Source organism: Tinamus guttatus, unplaced genomic scaffold (genome assembly GCF_059628265.1).
Source record: "Tinamus guttatus ecotype Peru unplaced genomic scaffold, ASM5962826v1 Tinamus_guttatus_pri_ptg000218l, whole genome shotgun sequence".
Taxonomy (NCBI): domain Eukaryota; kingdom Metazoa; phylum Chordata; class Aves; order Tinamiformes; family Tinamidae; genus Tinamus; species Tinamus guttatus.
The window spans coordinates 3,703,784-3,723,518 of record NW_028288752.1 but is presented as its reverse complement, the minus strand read 5'-3'; the positions used below and the strand labels follow the sequence as shown (position 1 = coordinate 3,723,518).

The window sequence follows — 19,735 nt, the reverse complement described above, 5'->3', positions numbered from 1 at the left end:
GGGCGTTGAACCCAAGGGCAGGACTATTTGCCCGGGATGGGGTAATTACCCAAAAAGGGGCTGCGATCCCGAGGTGGTGGCTCTTAACCCAGGGCAGGGGTTGTACAGGCCGGAATGGGAGTGTTGCCCAAGGACAGGGAGTACGGCACCCCCAAAAGGGGAGTGTAACCCTGGGATGGGGGCAAAAACCCAAGAATGGGGTGGTTTCACCTAAAGAAGGGGGGAAATGACCCCGGGACAGCTCTATAACCCAAAAAGGGGGAATGTGACCCAAAGAGGGTGGCTCTTACTGCAGGATGGGGCAAACACCCAAAGAAAGGGGGATGCAGCGAGAGATGGGACATATTACCCCAAGAAAGGGGCTACGGCCCCTCAGGAGGGCGGTACGACCCCCAAAAGGAGGGACGCGACCCCGGGACGGGGGCTAAAACCCGAGGAGAGGGGGGCTCCCACCTGCGGGCCGTGGGGACGCGGCAGGTCCCGCTTGCCCCCCGGGTACCAGCCGTGGGACCAGTGCTGGGCCGGGCAGCGCGGCACGGCGGCCGCGAGCAGCAGCAGCAGCGCCAGGAGCAGCGGGGCCCGCGCGGGAGCCATGGAGCGGGCACGGCACGGCACGGCACGGCACGGGCTGCGGGGACGAGCGGCCGGACGCCTGGGCCCCCTCCTGCAGCAGGAGCGGGCGGTGCGGACGCGATCGAGGGACCTTTACGGCACCTCGGTGCCCCTCGCCGGGGCCGGCCCGTTTTCCCCCCAGCCGCAGCCGCCGCCGGGGCGCCCCGGTCCCCCCACGCCGCCCCCGGCCCCGCTCTCACCTGCTGCCGCCGCCGGTGCCGGCGCCGCCGCCGCCGCCGCTATTTGTAGCCCGGGGCCGGGGCCGCGTTGGCGCCGCCCCCGCCGGGCGGGAAACTGAGGCGCGGGGTGGGGCGGGAGGCGCCCAGCGCCGAGGACGGGGGAAAACGCGTTTTTTGGGGGTAAAAACGCCCCCGGGAGGCGCTTTTTGGGTACCAGGGTGCGGACGGGGGCCGGGAGGAGGGCGCGTTTATCACTGGTTTATTGTTTATTACTCCTTCACGCTCAGGGCACTTTTAGAGGCGTCTCCCCTTAGCAAAGTGCCCCAAGTTGCCCAAAAATGCGCTTTATTGCCCCAAAGCGGGGCTGCTGCACGCCCCTGCGGTGCCCACGTTGTCCCGCAGCTTCTCCCGGGTTTTGGGCTGGTGCTGGAGGGGAAAACACCCCGGAGCAGCCAGCGGCACCGGGTCCCCATCCCTCCCGGAGCGTCGGAACCGGGAGAGGACGGGGCTGGACGTTGGCGGCGTCTGCGGTACCTCTTTTCCAGACCAAACTTTGAGGATTTCGAGGTCTTTGTCCCATCGGGCAAGGCCAGCCTGAAATGTGGCCCGCGAACATGGAGTTTCCTTCAGGGAGCAAAAACCCCTTTTATTTTTCCTTTTCTTTATTGACTTCGGGTTGAATTCCCAAGTGCTGCCGCTGTGCTCGGGACCGTCACGGTTTCCAGAGCAGCAGCGCGGGGTATTCTGACCCTGAAGGAGGAAACCTTCGCTTTGTCTTTTTATACAAAAATCAGGATTTATATATATATGTATATACACACACAGAGAATAAGCTTTTTTGGATGTGTTTTTCCCTCTTTTTTTTTTTTTTCCCCCCAAGAGCTTACCAGCAGAAAAATGTGAAACCATTTCCCTGCAGATGTGGAAAAGCTTGTGCTTGTGGGTCTTATATATATATATTTTTAGACGAGATCCAGAATGTCTTTTTCTTTTTTAAAAAAGGCTTTACTCCCTCAAGAAAAAAAAAAAGAGATTTACAAACAAAATAACAGCCTCCGTCAACTCTCCAGAAGAGAGATGGTATGACAATATTAATCCAAACATCACGCTATTTAATTCCCCAATAAAACATTGGAAAAAAAAAAAAGAGCCAACAGTATCTGCACTAACACTTTGCTACATATAAAATCTCCAGCTAATATGAAGCTTATGGTACCAACCTCTAAAACAGTTAGGATATATACACATATTTTCGGGGGGGTATATTAACAAACAGAATATTACAAAATATTAAAGAAGGCAACTCTTCTGACATTTGTTTCTTGGGTTTTCACTTGAAGTTGGCGTAGTCTGAGAAGGCGTCGATATATTCCTGCACCACCTTGTAGCAGAATTCGTACTGTTCCTGCGGGGTTGGAGGGGCACAGCGTTACGTGGAGCGAAAGCGGATGGTTCCCCCTTCCCGCAAAGCTGATTTTATAAAAATAACTTGGTTTTGGTGGCTTAAAAAGAGGCTTACCAGTGTCTGCACCATATGCGGCCTCTGCAACCTCAAGCTCTTCACTGTCTGAAAGACGTCGAGGATCCCTTCTGCCTTCACCCTCTCCAGGACGGTGCTCAGCGCGCAGAACGTGCCCGTCCTTCCCGCCCCAGCACTGGCAAAGGGAAAGCAGAAGGTGAAGGGAAGGGCCCAAACCACCGGGATGGCTGTGCTGGAGACACCAGCCAAGGCGCAAACGCTGAAGGACTGGGAGAGGCGACCGTCCTCCTCCAGCCGCTTGGGCTGTCACTTACGTGTGCTTGGACTTCTGCCCTAGGGTTCAGATATGGTGGTAGGAGGAGGAAAACCTCTTACTGCTTCCACCTACACTCTTGTCGCTCAGCTTGAGCCTTTCAAGGGATATTTTACTGTTTTCGAGGGATGTTTTACCGTTTTCGAGGGATGTTTTACTGTTTTCAAGGGATGTTTTGCCGTTTTCGAGGGATGTTTACTGTTTCGAGGGATATTTTACTGTTTTCGAGGGATATTTTGCTGTTGTGAGGGATGTTTTCCTGTTTCCGAGGGACGTTTTGCTGCCACCCAGGCTCCCTGCGGCGCCTGTGCCCCGCTGTGCCCGCTGTTACCTGCAGTGCACCGTGATGGGGTGGTTGCCAGACTGCTGCTGCTGCTTCTGCACGGCCGCGATGATGTTGATCATCCCTTTCCCATCACTGGGGATCCCAACTTCTGGCCAGCCGTGGAAGTGAAACTGCCGGATCTGCCGGCTCTTGTTTTCCTGGTGGAAGAACACAACAGCCCTCAGCAGCTAATTCATGCCTTGTGCAGCCTACATCATGATGGGGATGAGAACGGATACGTGGATGAAGGATGCACATCTAGGGTTTCCTTGAGGGAAGGTCCGGGAGTAACAGGAGTCTCAAAGCACCACTAGCATCAGCATGGATTAACGACAGCAAAAGCCGGGAGAGCCCTGAGCACCCCCAAGGGAGCAGGACAAACTCTTACCCTGGTGTTGGTCACCAGCAGGTCCCGCACCCTGTAGCTCTCGCACTCCTCCTCCTTCTTCAGCTCCACGGTGATGTCTCCGTAGGACACGGCGCCATCGGAGGGCCAGTACTGGGCACACTTCTCCTGAGAAAGCAGACAGGAGGGGACAGGGTGAAGAGCCTCTCATCGTCCTGCTGCCTTTACAGGAGGGATCTTCTCCTGGGGAAGCCACAGGGAATTACGCAGCCTCGAAGAGGAGCTCGAGGCCCCGTCTTGCTGCAGGAGACGCCTATGGCATCTCCTGTCAGGTGCCACTACCTAGTTCCAGAGCTGCTTTAAGAACTGAGGGTCCAGAGTTGTTTTTTTAATATTTTTTAACTCCTCTCCTCTGGATTTACAAACATCTGGGCTCTCTGTATTAGAATTAGAGGTTGAGAGTCCCTCCCCACGTGTATTTGCCAGGGAAATGCTGGAAGAGCAGCACGGCGTGTGCGGCCCCGGCAGCAGCGCTGGGGCCATCTGGACATTTGCAGGGTTTGCAGCCATCTGCGGCGGTGCCGAAAGGCCTCGCGGGCTGCAGAGACACCGACCTGGCCTCTCTCCTCCAGCTCCGTTAACATCACGATGGAGCAGGATTTCCACTCCCAGATCATCCTCCAGAAGTCCTCTATCGTGTGCTGCAGAGGGCCCTGGCTGGCGATGTAGGAGTCCTTCTGGCGATAGCCCTGCAATTGCAAACGGCCGTTACCGACGCGCACGGCGCAGCAAAGGGCAACCAAACCCCGGGCAGACCGGGGACGCGGCCACACACTCTTGGCCACGGCCACATCAGCGGAGCCGAGTTCGTCCCTGGAGCACAAACCCGCTCAGCCCGGGCACGGACACCCGCCCTGATGCCGTAAGGCGGCATTTTATGAATTTATTTTATATTTAAGAGCTTTACTTCTAAGGAAATGCAGCTCAAATGGGATCGCGTTGCCCCTGTGGCAGGGAAATAGCTGGGCTTCCAGTGCTCCTACTCCTAAGGGAAGTTGGAAGGTTGATTTCTGAAGTGCCAAAGCTTTGGAAACTACAGTTGCAACTTTAAGGAAGATGTGAGCAAAAACGTGCCCTGTAGTAAGAGAGGGTGACTCTGCTCTTCCACCACCCAGAGACATTCCTGTTTCAAGCAATGAAACCTCCAATATTCCCCTGTGCCCCCACAGCAAACGGCGGCTAAAGACACTTCGTCATTTGGAGCTTGTCACTTAAGCAAAGTTCAGCAGAGGCAGGAAATTGAATCTTCAACAGAATTGCTTACGTGACATTTAAGCTTTTGGAGCTAGATTTGGAATAACAAGGCTGCCAGGCTGGAGGGCTGCTCAGATTTGTGGTTTGTCCAAGGCTAAGGCAGCCAACGCGCCCACACGCCATCCCGAGGGGGCCCAGCTGACACGTTTTCAGGGAGCAGCTAATCTGGGATGCTGTGGCTGGGAATACATTGGTTTCACTGGTTCATCCTATGGCAGCGCTGGCCCTTTGGGAAAAATACCTGTCATTAGGAGGTGAAAACTTTACTGATGATATTGGGCTAGAGAAGAGCAGGGTTCGTTGTGACTTCCCCAGCGCTGGCCTCGCCGCACAAAGGTAAATACTGCTCCGAGATGTCCCCTGGAGTCAACAGGATTACTCACGAGCAGAGGATGTGCCACGCAGCGCGAGCCAGCAAAGCACTTAACCTGGCTGCCTCATTTCCTCCAGGCAGCAACACAGGTGTAATAGGATTGACCTGGTTTTTCTCCAGGGTTTTGGGATCCATGTATGGCTCTGTTACTTAATCTAGGGGATGTTTTCTGACCAAATGAACGGCGCTATTAAAGCAATCAGTACTCTGGCTACACGTGTCCTTTTTCTCCAAACCCGTCATTCAAACTCAGGAGCTGCAGCAGTGAGACCAGAGGGCCCTGCTCCAGGCTCCAACTCTCCTCGCCCAGCTCTCTGTGGCTCAGAAGACTGGAGGTTCTTGCTGAAGCTCCTGTCTGCAGGGTTTGTTTGGGACAAGCTGCCACTAGCCATTGGCACGAGCAAGGTGGAAGGAGGCTGATGAAACCCGGGGAGGAAGCGTTTCAGGATGACACAAATCCTTCCCATAGGAAAGAGTGTGAGGTGGAGTGTTTCCAGTGAGAGAGTGTGAGAAGAAGACAAAAAATACTCACATCAATGAAGGAAGCATTTACATAGTCCGTGTTCTCTTCACCTCTCTTCACTGGAATGATCACTCGGTTGAACTCATCTGAAACAGAAGCAAATAGGTGAGCGTTTTGGGTGACACTTTCCAAGCACAGCTCCTTGCAAACGTGGTTGTTAGATGGAAAGTGCCCAGAAGAGAGGCCAGGGTGACCCAGGATGGGGGAACCCTGCGTTTACAGCACTGGTCTGGGATGAGGAGACTCTGCTCCAGCTTGTGCCGAGGCCAGGGCAGGTGAGAGGGGGATGCTGAGGAGAGACTCAGGGAGCAAAAACCTGCTCAACAGAGACACCCCCTTTTCCCTTGAGGTTGAGGGCCTTAGGGAGCGTAAACCCCCAAAGAAGAAAGTCATGACAGGAACAAGGTAAAACAAAACCAAGAGCTGCAATGAAGCCCAAGGGCCGTTTTAAGTTTGTTCACGAAAATCTACCTATCTGGAAAAATCAAGAGGCAGAAAAAGAGAGGAAAAATCGAGGATAAAAGCCCTGTCTCCACACCTACCCTAAAGGTTCGCCCTCACCCATGGAGTTGCTTTTGCTCAGCAAGCAAGCAGCCCTTACATGGAATTATCTGAAGCACCCTGTTCTTCCTCATGTTCGCTGTCAAGTTGCCCGTTCTCATCTTGTCGTTCTGAATTTTGATTGAAGTTAGTTTCTGCAGGGGAAGGAACATAGAGGGAGGAGCCTTCAGGGTCACAGAAAGCAAACGGAGTGTGTGACAGCAGCCCAGCGTGGTCCCAGAAAATCCACCAAAATGTCCTTTATCGAGGGGAAAGGACCATGAGATCTGTTTAAAATCTGCTCTTGGGAGCAGGCTGTGGTGCCATGTGCACTAAGTCTGCTTTAGAAAGCTGCACAAAGCCAGCTTCCCTGCGGCACACGCACCTTGAACTCCTCTTCCAGCCCGTTGCTGCTGGTCCCTGGCACTTTGTTGTAGATTTTCTGGAGGTGGATTTCTAAGGAAGTCACTTCCAGCTCGGTATCACCGTAGAGATAGTGCTCCAGAAGCGCTTGGTATATAAACACATACTGCATCTGAAAGAGGAGCAGGGGGGAACCATGAGCTTCTGCTCCAATAGTTTCTCTGTCAATAATTTCAATAATTTCTCTGCCCCTCCAAATGGATCTTACTTGCCCCATGACCTGGGAGAGCTGGAGGAACTTAACGCAAAGGCGGAGGGGAAAACAATGATTAAAAGGGGCGCGTGAAGGTCTCCCGAGCGTGTGGGAGACTGATGTGCTAGGAAAAATGAAAGCACAGGGAGCAAAGCCCACAGGAACCCGCACTCACATCTGTCTGCACCATCTGGCAGCGCTGCGCGCGGATGCGGCTCACGAAGCCGTACACGTCCACCTTCCTCTCGGCGTGCATCATGTCCAGCATGGCGTCGATGACGATGAAGGTGCCCGTGCGGCCCACGCCGGCGCTGCAACGCCGCGGGGACAACGGTCAGCGCGAGCCCCGCCGGGAGCATCGCCCCGCGCGGGAACGCGGCGCTCCCAGCAGCAACAGCCACCGCGGGGAGCGGGGAGGCTTCTCCGACGCTTGGTTACCCCCAGGCTTTGCAGAGGGGTGCCCAGAACTCTGCGTTCCTGCAGGCACCTTGGTCTGCGGGCAGGAGGGCACAGGACAGGGGGAACTCAACCCAAAACCCTCGCCGGGGGTGGCTTTCGGGAGTCTTAGGGGGCTGCCTGTCTCTGCCTCCTTCCCAGGATGGGGAGCCCAGAGCGGAGCCTTCGCTTCTGTGCTGGCCACTCCACTACTGAGGAGAGAGGAAGAACTAAGGGAGGGGAGGCTGTGGATGCCACTGCAAGATGAGGCTCTGCTGCCGGCTTCGCTCTGAGAAGGAAAACTAAGAAGATGGGAGCTGGGAGGCTCCCGACACGGCTGACATCCCTGCCACGCGCTGGGATTTCCTTTGACTGAAGCTGGGACGGAGCGGGCGCAGCTGCCTCCGGGCGGATGGAGGGAGCAGCCTCCGCAGAGGCCTGGCCTCACCTGCAGTGCACCACGATGGCCCCCGCGTACTGGGGGTTGCAGGTCTTCACCTTCTTCAGGAACTTGAGCATGCCGATGGGGGTGAAGGGCACCCCGAAGTCCGGCCAGCTGGTGAAGTGGAACTGGGTCACCAGGCGCTGCGGCTTCTTGTTGGTGACGTCCCCCACCTGCAAGGCAGGCGCGTGTCCCCATTAATGACAGAAACACAAATTCATCTGCTTTAGCCCAAACCTAGAGACAGAAGGGTGTTATGGCCCAAAAACTGAACTCTTGGGTCCAAGCTGAAGCGTGCAGACCTGGACTCGGGGGCCACGTGAGGCTCCAAAAGCATCACTTTTTACTTGCTTAATAGCACACTCTCAGTGAGAGGTGCCAGACTTGGCCTTGGCTGCGAGGCCTCCAGCCAACTTTGAGCTCCGACCTCTCGGCCACCAAAGCACAGCACGAGGCTCAGCAGATCCCAGCTCAACATCCAGCCCCGTTTCCAACCAAGGCGCTCAGTTGCCTCCGCGTCTGCTCTCTGCTGCCCGCCTCACGGCGCGTTAGGAAAATAAACAGAGTGACTAAAACATCCAGTCTCTGAGGAAGAAAAATGCAGCGACAGATGGGGAAGTAATTAAACCCCAGGCAGACAGCACTCGATCTCGTCGCAGCTCGGGAGATGAGTCTGCCTTGCTGGAGCCAGGCACCGCGTGGCTGGGGCTGAGCAGGACCTGCTGCCCGCGTCCCACACGGGCAGGCACCTTCCTCGCCAGCACCAGCAGCGGCCTGGGGGCTACGGGACCGAATTGCAGAGCAGCTTCCATCAGCTGCGCAGCTTCCAGTGCCGAGGGGCCACTGTTTGATAAGGTAAGGCAAATTTTAAATAGTTCTGGTGAACACGGAGATGCGGGTGCTGGGGCCACTGATCCAAACACAGCAGGGGACAACAGCTCCCACTGCACTTCTTTATTCGTAAGGAACTCTGTTTCCTTCTTATTTCTTCTGCCCTCCACATATTTGAACAGCAAACGAGAGTGTGCTAAGGCAATGTGAGAGTTTGGAGATTCTGGCAGGGCCTCTGGGATGTGAGACGTGAGATCCAAGGGTTGGATCCCAAGAGTCGGGGAGCAGCGTACCTGCTGGATGCAGAACTTGCGCACCGTGTAATCCACCAAGACGGTCACGTCCTCCACGGAAACACGGATGTTCCCGTATGTCCAGCAGCCCTGATCCGGCCAGTACTGCGCACACTTGCACTGGGGAGAGCAAAAACAGGCAGGTGAGGCCTGGCACGCGGATAGTCCCGGATGAGGCTCGTCCCGGGCGCCGTCAGGCTGCACCTGCAGCTGGCAAACCCGGTCCTGCCGCAGCCCTGGTGCTGCCCGGCTGAATGCGCCGGGCAAGCAGCGCTGCGGGAGCGCCCGCTGCACGCTCCGGAATGCAGCACCTGGAGCCCTGGCTGCCTCCTGCCGCTGCTCAACCTGGGGGAAATCAGGCCAAAAGCGCCGCCGGGAGCACCCCGGGGCTGCCCTGTGCTCGGGATTTGTGCCTGCCACTTGCTCTGGGAAGTTTGCACAAATATACATATATATACATTACACACCGAGATATGTAAGATGCAGGTTTCCAGGGCCAAACCTAAAGGACTGGAAATCTCAACACCCCTTTAACCTATTTACGGGTCTTGTTTCTGCAAGCAGGAGCAGCGCTCGTTGCATCTGGGCACAGCCGCTACCCCCGTGCACCCGACGGCCGGGCAGAGAGCAGCCCCCACGCAGCCGTCAGTGTTCCAGAAACGTGGAGCCGGCCCTTCCTTAGGGACATGGTTTATCAGGCACGGCGCTGACTCGATGATCTTGAAGGTCTTTTCCAACTATAACAATTCTGTGATTGTATCGCTGCCTTTTACCGCCTACCTCCTTCCTCTCTTTCAGGTTGGTCACCATGACGATCGTGGCTGTGTTTTGCTCCCAAATCATTCTCCAGAAATCATTCACCGTTTCTTCTTTTGGTCCTACACAGCAGGCAAACAGAAGCGGGATGGGGAAGAAGAGGTCAAGCTGGTAGGATGTGGAGCAGGGGGACCGAAACCCATCCCGATGGCAGAGGTAACGTGTTGCAAGGATGCAAGGATTCCTTTGCCAATAGGTGTCAGCACAAGATGCGCTTTGGTATTTGGGAAGGTTTGGGATCCTGGAGACCAATCGGATCACACAACAGCATTTTTTTTTAAGAGCCTGGATATATTTTTATGATCCGGAAGTCCATTTTTAGCAGCAGAAGGGGAAATCAGACACAGGGAAAGGGGCTTGCCCAAGGTCAGAGGGGAAATTGTCACAAACAGCGCGCGCCAGGCCGGCCCCCAACCCCGTGCTTCAACCACAAGGTCCTATTTAAGTGCAGCACCAGAATAACACGTATTTACTGTGTGCCAGGCAAGGAGCTGACTCAAACTAACCATTCCCTGCCAGGCGTGAGGCTGAGGGTGAGTCAGAAGAAAAGGCAGCGGCAGCTTTAGCCAAGCTGGGATGGGCAGAGGATGAGTCCCAGGCTCCGTTCCGCAGGCAGGGAACGGGGAAGGCCATTTCCAGGCAGGGAGATGCCGGTGGCCTCACATTTGGAGCGCGTGTGGGCAGCAGGGCAAGCAAGTGACCACACTGCTGCACCGGCCATGAGGACCAACTAGTGCAACTAGGAAACTGGTGGGCTCACCTTGTGCAGCAATGAACTTGTTTTTCTCTTGGTACCCCTGCACAGAAAGGAGAGAAGGAGAACGAGGGGTGAGTATCTCTCCGTGACCAGGGCCACGCTGTGTTGCTACATCATTAATAACTTCTTCAGTGCACCCTTCTCAGTGTCATTTCCACTTGCAGCCCTGCCCGGGTAGGTGCTGTGGTACCTGCTGTTGATTATCTCTGTTTTACTCATGGGACACAGAGGCAGAGCGATGCTCAGCGAGCGGCCCCAGGCCCTACGTGAGCCCATGCAGAAGGGTCTCCCCAGCCACCCTCTCTGCCTTATGGGTGGAACCCCCTTCCTAAGGACCAGCACGTTTCATTACTAAAAAACAGGGGTTTGTACCAATACGAGGACTAGAAATTCAAGTTTAATTGAAACAAAGGGCAGAAGTCAAGTCAGAAATCAAATTATCTAGCAAAAATCGTGCTCGTAGGCAGGCAAAACTGCTGACTACTATGAGCAGAGGAGGGCTAGGCTGCTCCTAGGTTTATTTTAGCCGCGTTGCTTGATTTCCTTATTGTGCCCTTCGCACAGCCCTTGGTGGAAGCTGGGGACTTCCAGCGATTCATCGGCCGCACCGTGACTCAGCAGCCTATTTCTGCTCCTCCAGGAAGGGCTCCTGAATCCCTCCCCATCCTGCAGCATCCTGCAAGGAGCACAGGAGCCTTCTCGTTGCTTTAGGAGTGACGAAAAGGGAGGTGTGAAGAGACGTGACCGCAGCAAAGCAGCTGCGCACTGGCCTTGCCGCAATGAGGATTCATTAGCCCTGGCTCTTGGCCTCTTACTGTAATGGCCAGACCTCATTCATTGGGGTTCAGGAGGCTGAGTGGGAAACAGGGCTCTCTGTAGCGACACAAATGCTACAACCTCAAAAAAATATATATATAGCAGGAGCTTTTCCTGCAGAGAGGCTAGGGAGACGTTAACCAAGACAGCAGTTTCTACACGATCCTTTTCCCGGCGAGCTGCAGCTCCTAAAAGCCACAGGCAGAGTGAGCGGCTGAGGGGACCGGCCCTCGCCGGAGCCGAGCGCTTACGTTGATGAAGGAGGCGTTGATGTAGTCCGAGTCGGGGACCCCTTCCACGGGTGTCAGGTGGACCCTGGAATGATCGTCTGGAGCAGGAGGAGAAACGAGCGTCAGGAGTGAAAGCCCGATTTCCAGCTGAAATCCGGTGCCTGAGCAGGAGGGTTGGCTTCCCAAGGCTCCATAGGCCCCCCAAGGATGGGGCTTCACCACACACATGCAGGATTTATGTCCTCAAATTCGTCTGGGCGTGAGAAACCTCACTCGAGAATGAGTTTTGGCATCACCTGCCATAGACTGCCCTTTCCTACACTTTAAGTGGAGCAACTGGTTTTGCCACCCCCAGCTTGGACACAGCACCTGAGAAACCAGCCCAGATTCCCAAACTTTTTTCTCCCCCCGTTTTTTCCTTTCTCTTTTGTGCTCCTCGCACGGGAGAGCAGCAGCACCCGATGCACGGGGACCTACAGGGCAAGATGTTCACGTAGCGGTTCTTCTCCTTGTTCTCCTCCTTGGAAGCAGCTTCGCACGTGGCCTGGATGGGACACGCCGGGAGAGCCTGAAACGACAGAAAAACAGGATCTCCCAAGACGTTCTCATGTCACCGAGATAAAACACAGGTGCTCCGGCACTGAGGAGAAGGGCGGAATGGGAGCACCTGCTCCGAGCTCCCCTTCGCTCGCCTACGCTGCCCCTGGGCCCTGCAGAGCTCAAGGCAAAGGCTTACACTTAAGCATGAGCCCTGGCACGGAGCAAATCCCTCCAGGCAGGACACATGGACCAACAGGACCTACGGACACGAGGTGGCAGCAAAAGCTCCGACACCAAAGCCGTGAGCTCATTTCTAGCCTTGCAGGCTCCCGCTGAGCTTCCCCTCCACTAGGAGCGAAGCCGATGCTGCAGGGAGCCAATTTAATCCCCAGGAAACCCCGTCCTCTCTCCCCGAATACAGACTGTGAATGTGCAGGGCTTGGCAAGGGCAGGAAGAGCCTTTGGACTCCTCAGTGCGATCTGGCACTGTGGGACAAGCACTGAATTACTGCCAGAACCCATCAGTGCTATAGGCCAACTTTGGTCTTGCGGCTCATTCAGTTTCAGAGTTAACAGCTCCTGGAGATAAGTGGGGTCATTTATCTCCCTCCCAGAGCTCTCTTTGAGGCTGTCTGTGCACTTAAGACAACTGCCCGTTTCCACTGAACTCCGCATGGCGCCCGGCACCAGCGGGAGCCCCGCTTGGCATCTCCGGCCGAGCTCCGGAGGCCGAACACGGCGCCTGGTCCTCCTGCCCGCCCCGCGCGCGGCCCGCGGGCCCGGGCGCTCACGTTGAACTCCTCCCGGAAGAGCTTGTTGTCGTCCGCCATGCGCCGGTTGATCTCCTCCTCGAGCTTCTCGACGGGCAGCGGCGGGTACTTGCGGTTGGTGCTGGGCGACCTGGCGAGCAGCGGCATGCTCTGCGGCTCTGCAAGGGCACGCGCGTCAGCAGCGCCCGCGCGGCCCCGCGCGCCCCGCACGCCGCGCCAGGGGATTTGGGAAGGCTCCGGGAAGCGCCTCCGACCGCACGGAGGCCACCAGTTAAGGGCTCGCTCATAGAATCACCCTGGTAGCTCTGAAAATGGATCTGCAATAGGTAGAGCTTCCCTGCCAGTGCTCGCTTGGGCACCAAGGTGCCAACTTTGACTCCAAACATCAGACACAGGTCTGCAAGTGCAGGCTCCAAGTCCTAAAATGCAGCAATGATGGGGAGAGGAGCAGGAGCCAACTGACCTCATTTAATCACCTGTGTCAAAGCAGGCTCATGTAGGACTTCTTTGTTGCACCTCTCATCTTTGCACATCTTTATGAGGTGGATCTGTGTGTCCTTGTGTGTATTTAAGAGGTCCAGAAAGGGTTTTACAAGGGAAAACACAACACACACACTGATTTGTCTTGCAGATGCTAGTTTGGCGCCTACAGTAAGTGTGACGATCTCTGCAAAGATGCCAGAGTTCTATTCTGCTGTCACCTGAATCTGAAGGGCTATGAGGTATTTAACTACTTGCAAGGATGTGTTTTCTCAGGTTCCTCTTCACCGGAGTGACGGGGGTATTGGGTAAACTCCGGAGCAGTCCTCACCCAGTCGCTGGGTTTTGGAAGTGATCGTGCACGTTGGCATGAAACCCTCCGAAGGGAAATGTGTTGTCGCGTGAACACAAGGTGGGAAGAGAATTTCCTTTTGCCAAAATCAGGCAAAAAGGGAGGGAGCTCAGAGCAAGAAATGTATAAAAACATAGAGAAAAACATGTGTTTCTGCCAAAATCTCGTGCGGGAAGGAGAACCTGGCTGTTGTGCCTACCCACTGGCTGCACCGGGCTCAAGCGTGTCTTTTTGAAAGCAAAAACTTCCCAAAACAGGCAGGAAAAAACCCCTGCAACTGAAGCATGCTATTGTCATTTGGAAGAACCTCTTAACTGAGCCGTTATGCAAAGGCCAGGGCTGAACTCCTGCGCTGTGGGGAGGCGAGGGGGTCGTGCCGGCGCCACGAGCAGGGCTCTCACCTGCGTCGTCCGTGCGGCCGTTGGACAAGCGGAAGGAGTTGGAGTGGCTCCCGGCCTGCTTGTACTTCTTGAACCTAGCCAGGGAAAACATAGCAGGGAAATGGAAGAGTTACCCACCCATCGAGCCATGGCTGCATCTGGGTGACAAATCCAAGTGGTTTTTCTCCATTTCTTTGTGACTTTTATTTTTTAAAAAAAATTTTAAATGGCTCCACGCCATTTGCTTATTGCTGTTTACTCAATAATTAATTTCTGCCAAATAAGGGCAGACAGCGTTAAAAAAATACTCCTTACCTTAACATGTACAGCACAATAATAATAAATACTATGACGAGGAGGGAGGACAGGGCCACCATCACAGCAATGATTGGAGTCTCATCTGCAAGAGGAAGAGAGGGGATCTCAATAGCTCCGTTATTTGAGCTAGTAGAGCATTTTAGCATTCCCCACCGTGACCCTTCCCAAAAGCAAGGCTGGAACGGCAGAGTAAACACCGAGCTTTGTAGCCAAGCCGTAGCCCTTACCTTTCCTTGGACACACTTCATGTTTGGGCAGCCGAATGCAAGAAGAGAAAACGGTTATTTTGCAGGGAGAGGAACTGGGAGAGGGGAGAGCTCTTTGCAAGGCAGCGCAGCAGAAGTGCAAGGAGATAACGTGAGTTTTAACCAGCCAACGCTGCTAACAGCCCATTTCCAAGCGGGAACCTGAGGGGACAGTTTACTGAGCCTGCTTGCTCCGAAGTCCCGCTCGATGCCTATCGGACAGATGTGATTAACAGCCCAGGGCTTGGATGGGGGACATCTGGCAGCAGGATGCAGGCAGACAGGGGGTGGTGGGGCTTTTGCAGCACATCTGGTGCAGCAAGTTAGAGGTTTCTGCTGTGGCTCTTAAGTAACCGCCCGGCAAAGCCTGGGCAGGAACAAGCTCAAGAGGCCCCGGCAGGTCCTTCCTGCCCCAGCAGCTGTGGGGAGTCCTGCAAATGCACCTAGAGCAGCATGGCCAAGAGGCTGCTGGAAAAGCAGTTTATTTGGGCTGGAAAAATAAAGCTCTGAGTGCTTTCTACAAACCTAGCTTGGCTTCGTTTGAGAGACAGGTACCTGCATACCTCCATGCAAACTATATTGCATCTCCTTGTAGATGCAATGATTTGTTTCCTTCTCTGCCAAAGATCCTGCTTTGCTGATGGCTGATAGAAACCAGATAGAAAAGAGTCCCAAAGAATCAATAGTCAAAGCGTACTTGCTATTTAAGACATATCACGGTGGATGATTCCCTCCTGACAGTGCAGAGGTGGGAAATAGAATGCAGAACATTCTCATTAGCTCAGAGAAAAAGCAGTTTTCTGCTCCTCACCTTCACAATAACCCTCAACTGGCAATTTGTTGGGAGAGCTTTAATTCTGTAATATCATTAGCGAGGTTATCTATAAAGCTTCCTCGACAGGAAAGCCACCTATTTCTCCTCTGTCCGACAGGAGAGATTCAAAATGGTTTTGCAATTCCCTTTCCTGATGCCAGGGGACATTTATCCCAAGGGCTTTTGCTCCCTCATGAAGTAGCTTTGCTTTTGCTCTAAATACTCCAGCAGGAGCTCAGCGACATTCAGCTCACAGCGGAGCTGATCCCGCACTGATTAGTCCTGCAGAAGTCAACATACCTGGTCTTAATCTGCTGCAGTTTTCCAGGTCTGTTTAACTTACAGGGGCTTAGTGGCAAAGCTCCCTTAATCTAGCAGAGATTCCCCTTTTTAATGGAAAAGCCATATAAGCGATGGATGTTTGCTGCTGCTATAGCCTACATCAATTTTCCCAGGGGTGGTTATAATGGTAAGGATGAGGGGAAGATTTTTGGGAAAAAAAAAAAAAAAAAAAGATGTGCTTATGTCCAAAAACCCTACGTGGAACCTGCATTGAGAGGAAAGAATAAATCACAGCATCCACTTTTGCTCCCAGGGCTGCTTCTTGGTACCAGAGAACCAGGATTTGTGACTGATCCCCCGGAATAATCCTCTAAGCTGCAGGATATGGAAAATATTAACAGCACCAGTGCTAGGAAGTCAGATTTTTGCTTTTTTTTTTTCTTCTGTGCTCTTGGGATTAGGGATTAACAGCACCAGAGAGAGCACTACACAACCCATGAGCCGCGCCAGACCCGCGGGAACGGGCAGAGCCCTCTGTGAGGGGGTGACCACTTCCAAAGATGATTTCTTGGGCTCGGATCCCTTTTGTTTCCACTAGGAAAACTTCAGTCTAAGGCACATTGATAAGAAATATTGCAGAACATCAGGTTCTTTTGCTTAAACCATCCGTATCAGCAGGATAGCAGGACTTAAGCACTCCAAGGAGCGCCTAATGGGATTGTCATGTAGTTTATAAAGCTGAAATACTGATCAGAATAACGATGGAAAACACCCAGACAGCTTGTTTCTAGCTCTGCTTCTGGTCTAATAACTCCTGTATGGCCAAGCGAGGTGTAATTGCCAATATTCTTCTAGTGAGCTCAATTCCCTGAGCAAAGTCATCCAAACAGAGACAGAAAGAAAGGAGCGTAAAAGCTGTTAAATTAAAGAAATGGATTTTTACGATGCCTTGCCAAAAGAATTAAGGAGAATAATAATTGTTCACATCGTCCACAGAACAACTCTCCCAAACTAATATAAGAACGGAATCTTCCCGAAAATGTCTTTGCTTGGGGTCTAAATAAAGAGGAAAGAAAACGAAGACTCTTACCTCTTCTGTCAGAGTTACCTGCATAAAAAAAATAAAAAGAAACTGTCTTAGCAACAATCATGCATTTGAATAAGAAAGGAAAGAACACTGATTGAGACACTAACAAATTTAGTAATTCCCATAACCTTCTTGCAAGTCTTTCTTTTAAAATAAGAGTTACTGCAGGCATGAAGTTAAAATGACTTTCAACCTTTATTTATGAATAAGGAAAAAGGAGCAAAAGCACATTTCTAGCCATCCTGATCAGGGGGAAAAGCCTGAAAGCACCTTATTTTGTTTTTTTATTTGATAACCAGTGGGGAAAGCAAAAAATGCTTCATATTTTCTCTCTTTCCCTCCCCCAATTTAAAGATGCTCTTCCAAATCCACACACAGAGCACACGGAAGCGGCAGTGGCTACGTGGAGCCTTTCTCCAATGGAAAGATGAGCAGATGATTGGAGGCTTACTGCAAAAAATGCCAATTTTAGAAATAAAAATGACTGATACTGGGTTAAAGAGCCCAGGGAATGGCATACGCAGAAACACAAACATCCCGAAGAAATCCTTAAGGAAAACAAACCTCCGCGGCCAAAAGGGGAGCTGAAGCCGACGCATAAACATCTATAAACACACTGCTCTTAATGACATAATCCACTGAAGCCTATAATAAGCAAGCCACTGATGCAGCTCATTAGCACTTTAAGAGATAATGGGCGCGCATTAAAGAGCGACTGAGCCAGGAGGTCAATTAAAAGCGCTTGGGCGCGAGGGCAGGGACAGGAGTGTCCATGGGGAGCCTCCACCCGCCTTCCTGGACATTTTGTGGAGGGGAAAACAGACCAAATTCCTCTTCACCAGCCACCTTCTCTGTTTTAACTGCTCCTTGGTAGGGCAGCGTCTCCTTCCCGACTCCTTCCTACATGCAGGATATGGGAGCTGAAGGGACAGTGCCAAGGCCACCAGGAAGGTCCGTGGTGGAGATGGGAGCAGCCTGTGGCTCTCAGCACGCTTGGCTTCGGACTTCTGTGTCCCACACCCCACTGGACATGGAATGGCAGCCTCATCCTTCCACCCCTGCCTGGCTAATTTGGGGTAATTAGGCAGCTCATCAGCATCCCTTCATGGGCTGGATCCCATCCCTGGTTGGCCTTAAACTGTCAATCCTTTGAGACTGTAAATCCTTTGAGACAAACACTGTCTTCTTTGTGTGAGTGCCAAAATGTGTGGCTGTCACCCATGATTGCTACCAAAACACGTATGCACGGTCTGAAGAGTAACACTCTGGCAGATCAAAGCTCTGCAGCCAAGCACGGGCCCAGGGGGACTTGTTGCTGTTGCACTGACAGACCCACGGAGGCTCAACTTTTTAGCTGTTGTCTTGAAATTTGCCCTAAAGAGTCTTCCCGTTCTTTTTAATTCTCAGGGAAAAGAAACAAGAGGTCGGGAAGGGTCCAGCATAGAGTGACGAGGATGATTAAGGGCCTGGAGTACCTATTGTATGAGAGAAGACTAAGCGAGCTGGGCCTGTTGAGCCTGGAGAAGAGAAGATTGAGAGGAGATCTGATCAACATGTACAACTACCCAAGGGGAGAATGCAGGGAGGATGGGGCCAGGCTCTTCTCTGTGGTGGCCAGTGACAGGACAAGGGGTAACGGGTGCAAGTTGAAACACAGGCAGTTCCACCTCCATGTGAGGAAGAACTTCTTTCCTGTGAGGGTGCCAGAGCCCTGGCACAGGCTGCCCAGAGAGGCTGTGGAGTCTCCTCTGGAGATCTTCAAACCCGCTTGGTTGCTGCCCTGTGCCACGTGCTCTGGGTGTCCCTGCTAGAGCAGGGGGTTGGACTGGGCGATCTCTTAAGGTCCCTTCCAGCCTCAACTGCTCTGTGACTCTGTGACTCTGTGAAGTGCGGAGAGGCAGAGCAGAGGGAAAGCCACCTACCATTGTGAGGAGCAGAAGAGGTCTCTTGAGTTGTCACCGTGATGCTCAAGTTCCTCTCAGTCACCTCCTCCTCCGTGCTCGGCAGGGCGGCGTAGGGGACGGACGGTGACGCGCTGGGGAGAGCGGAGGTGGCCGGGGGTGTGGGCAGGGTGGTCCCGAGGGTGGAGGTGTTGAGGGCCACCGCGGCGGTGGTCGGCGGGGGCCACGTCGCTGCCGTGGGGGGCGGCTGCGACCCCGCAGCGGGGACAGTCGCTGCGGAGCTGGCGTTGGGGCTGGCGGTGCTGGCAGGGCTGCCGCTCTCCGGCCTCGCTGTCGTCGCTGTGACGGGGCTCTCGGGCGACGGGAGAGCGGTCGTGGGCGGCTCTGCAAACAAGGGCACTGCGTGAGACGCGGTTCTGCCACGCTGGAGGATGGGGCTGCTGCAGAAGCGCGTGACCACCAGCACACGGGGGAAAAGGAGGAAAACAACCCAGAAAACCCAAGGCCAAGACAGAGAATGAGTTGCACTGTACGGTGAGGTGAGTCCTATCAAAGAAGGTAGCTCAGCTACATCCATGAGATGGAGAAAGATGAGAGTCACTGCAAGAGGAGATCAATATCACTCCTGGTGAAATCAGCAGGTCCCATGAGAAGCATCCCCAGGCCACCAGGCAGTCTTGGCCCCTTGGGAGCTCCAGGGTGACGGGATAAGCCACGAGGCCATCACACATGTGAGCACTTGCTCCACTGAGCCAAAGGACGGATCAGGGGCAGGGAGAGGAGACCAGCAGCGCGTTTTACCTGTCGTGACATTGTTAGCACCTATGCTCATGAGGCCGCTTCCCAGCAGGAGGACAAGGACCCACAAATCCATGTTGACCTGAGGAAAAGAGCAAAGAAGAGTCACGGAGCAGGTCCCGCAGCAGGTGCCAGGGCGAGCGCCCTGCGGTGCCTCGCGGATTCGTACCCACATTCACACATCCCCAACGGGAGGGCGCGACGGACCGGCCTGCCTGAAGCTGGGAGCAGATTTTGGGAGAGAGCAGAATCCCACACAGAGGAACGAGCCGGGGGAGGCAGCGCCGAAGGTCAAGCACTTGGTTTTTGGGAAGTTTAATACTGTGTGTGCGAATAAGCATCCTGCAAGGAAATCTAGACGTAACGTGTGGGAAGAGCCCAGCACAGGGCTAGGGCCCCGCCGCGAAACCTGCAGCACCGCCTGTGCGCGGGCCGGAGCTGCTCCCCTGCACATTCGTTTTATTGCAAATCGGGTCGTTTTTGGACACCCTGCTCTTCCCGTCGGAGCGGCCTGCAGCTCCCTTCCC

At 53.9% G+C, this 19,735-nt stretch overlaps 1 protein-coding gene across 1 annotated transcript in view; it reads right to left on the bottom strand.

The window, feature by feature from the left end:
• Positions 1 to 1,774: 1,774 nt before the first annotated feature.
• Positions 1,775 to 19,735, bottom strand: part of PTPRA (protein tyrosine phosphatase receptor type A) — a 64,339-nt gene continuing 46,378 nt past the window's right edge. Inside the window, exons 3-23 of the mRNA XM_088524979.1 lie at positions 19,212 to 19,290; positions 18,432 to 18,794; positions 16,513 to 16,530; positions 14,079 to 14,163; positions 13,785 to 13,858; positions 12,573 to 12,709; positions 11,719 to 11,809; positions 11,263 to 11,339; positions 10,199 to 10,235; positions 9,403 to 9,500; positions 8,623 to 8,742; positions 7,505 to 7,671; positions 6,797 to 6,932; positions 6,391 to 6,540; positions 6,067 to 6,160; positions 5,475 to 5,551; positions 3,870 to 4,004; positions 3,298 to 3,423; positions 2,916 to 3,067; positions 2,311 to 2,446; positions 1,775 to 2,196 (exon numbers count right to left, since the gene is read on the bottom strand). Of these exons, the coding sequence (XP_088381105.1) occupies positions 2,122 to 2,196; positions 2,311 to 2,446; positions 2,916 to 3,067; positions 3,298 to 3,423; positions 3,870 to 4,004; positions 5,475 to 5,551; positions 6,067 to 6,160; positions 6,391 to 6,540; positions 6,797 to 6,932; positions 7,505 to 7,671; positions 8,623 to 8,742; positions 9,403 to 9,500; positions 10,199 to 10,235; positions 11,263 to 11,339; positions 11,719 to 11,809; positions 12,573 to 12,709; positions 13,785 to 13,858; positions 14,079 to 14,163; positions 16,513 to 16,530; positions 18,432 to 18,794; positions 19,212 to 19,284 (2,421 nt within the window). The 5' untranslated portion in view covers positions 19,285 to 19,290 and the 3' untranslated portion in view covers positions 1,775 to 2,121. The remainder of the gene's footprint in view (positions 2,197 to 2,310; positions 2,447 to 2,915; positions 3,068 to 3,297; positions 3,424 to 3,869; positions 4,005 to 5,474; positions 5,552 to 6,066; positions 6,161 to 6,390; positions 6,541 to 6,796; positions 6,933 to 7,504; positions 7,672 to 8,622; positions 8,743 to 9,402; positions 9,501 to 10,198; positions 10,236 to 11,262; positions 11,340 to 11,718; positions 11,810 to 12,572; positions 12,710 to 13,784; positions 13,859 to 14,078; positions 14,164 to 16,512; positions 16,531 to 18,431; positions 18,795 to 19,211; positions 19,291 to 19,735) is intronic.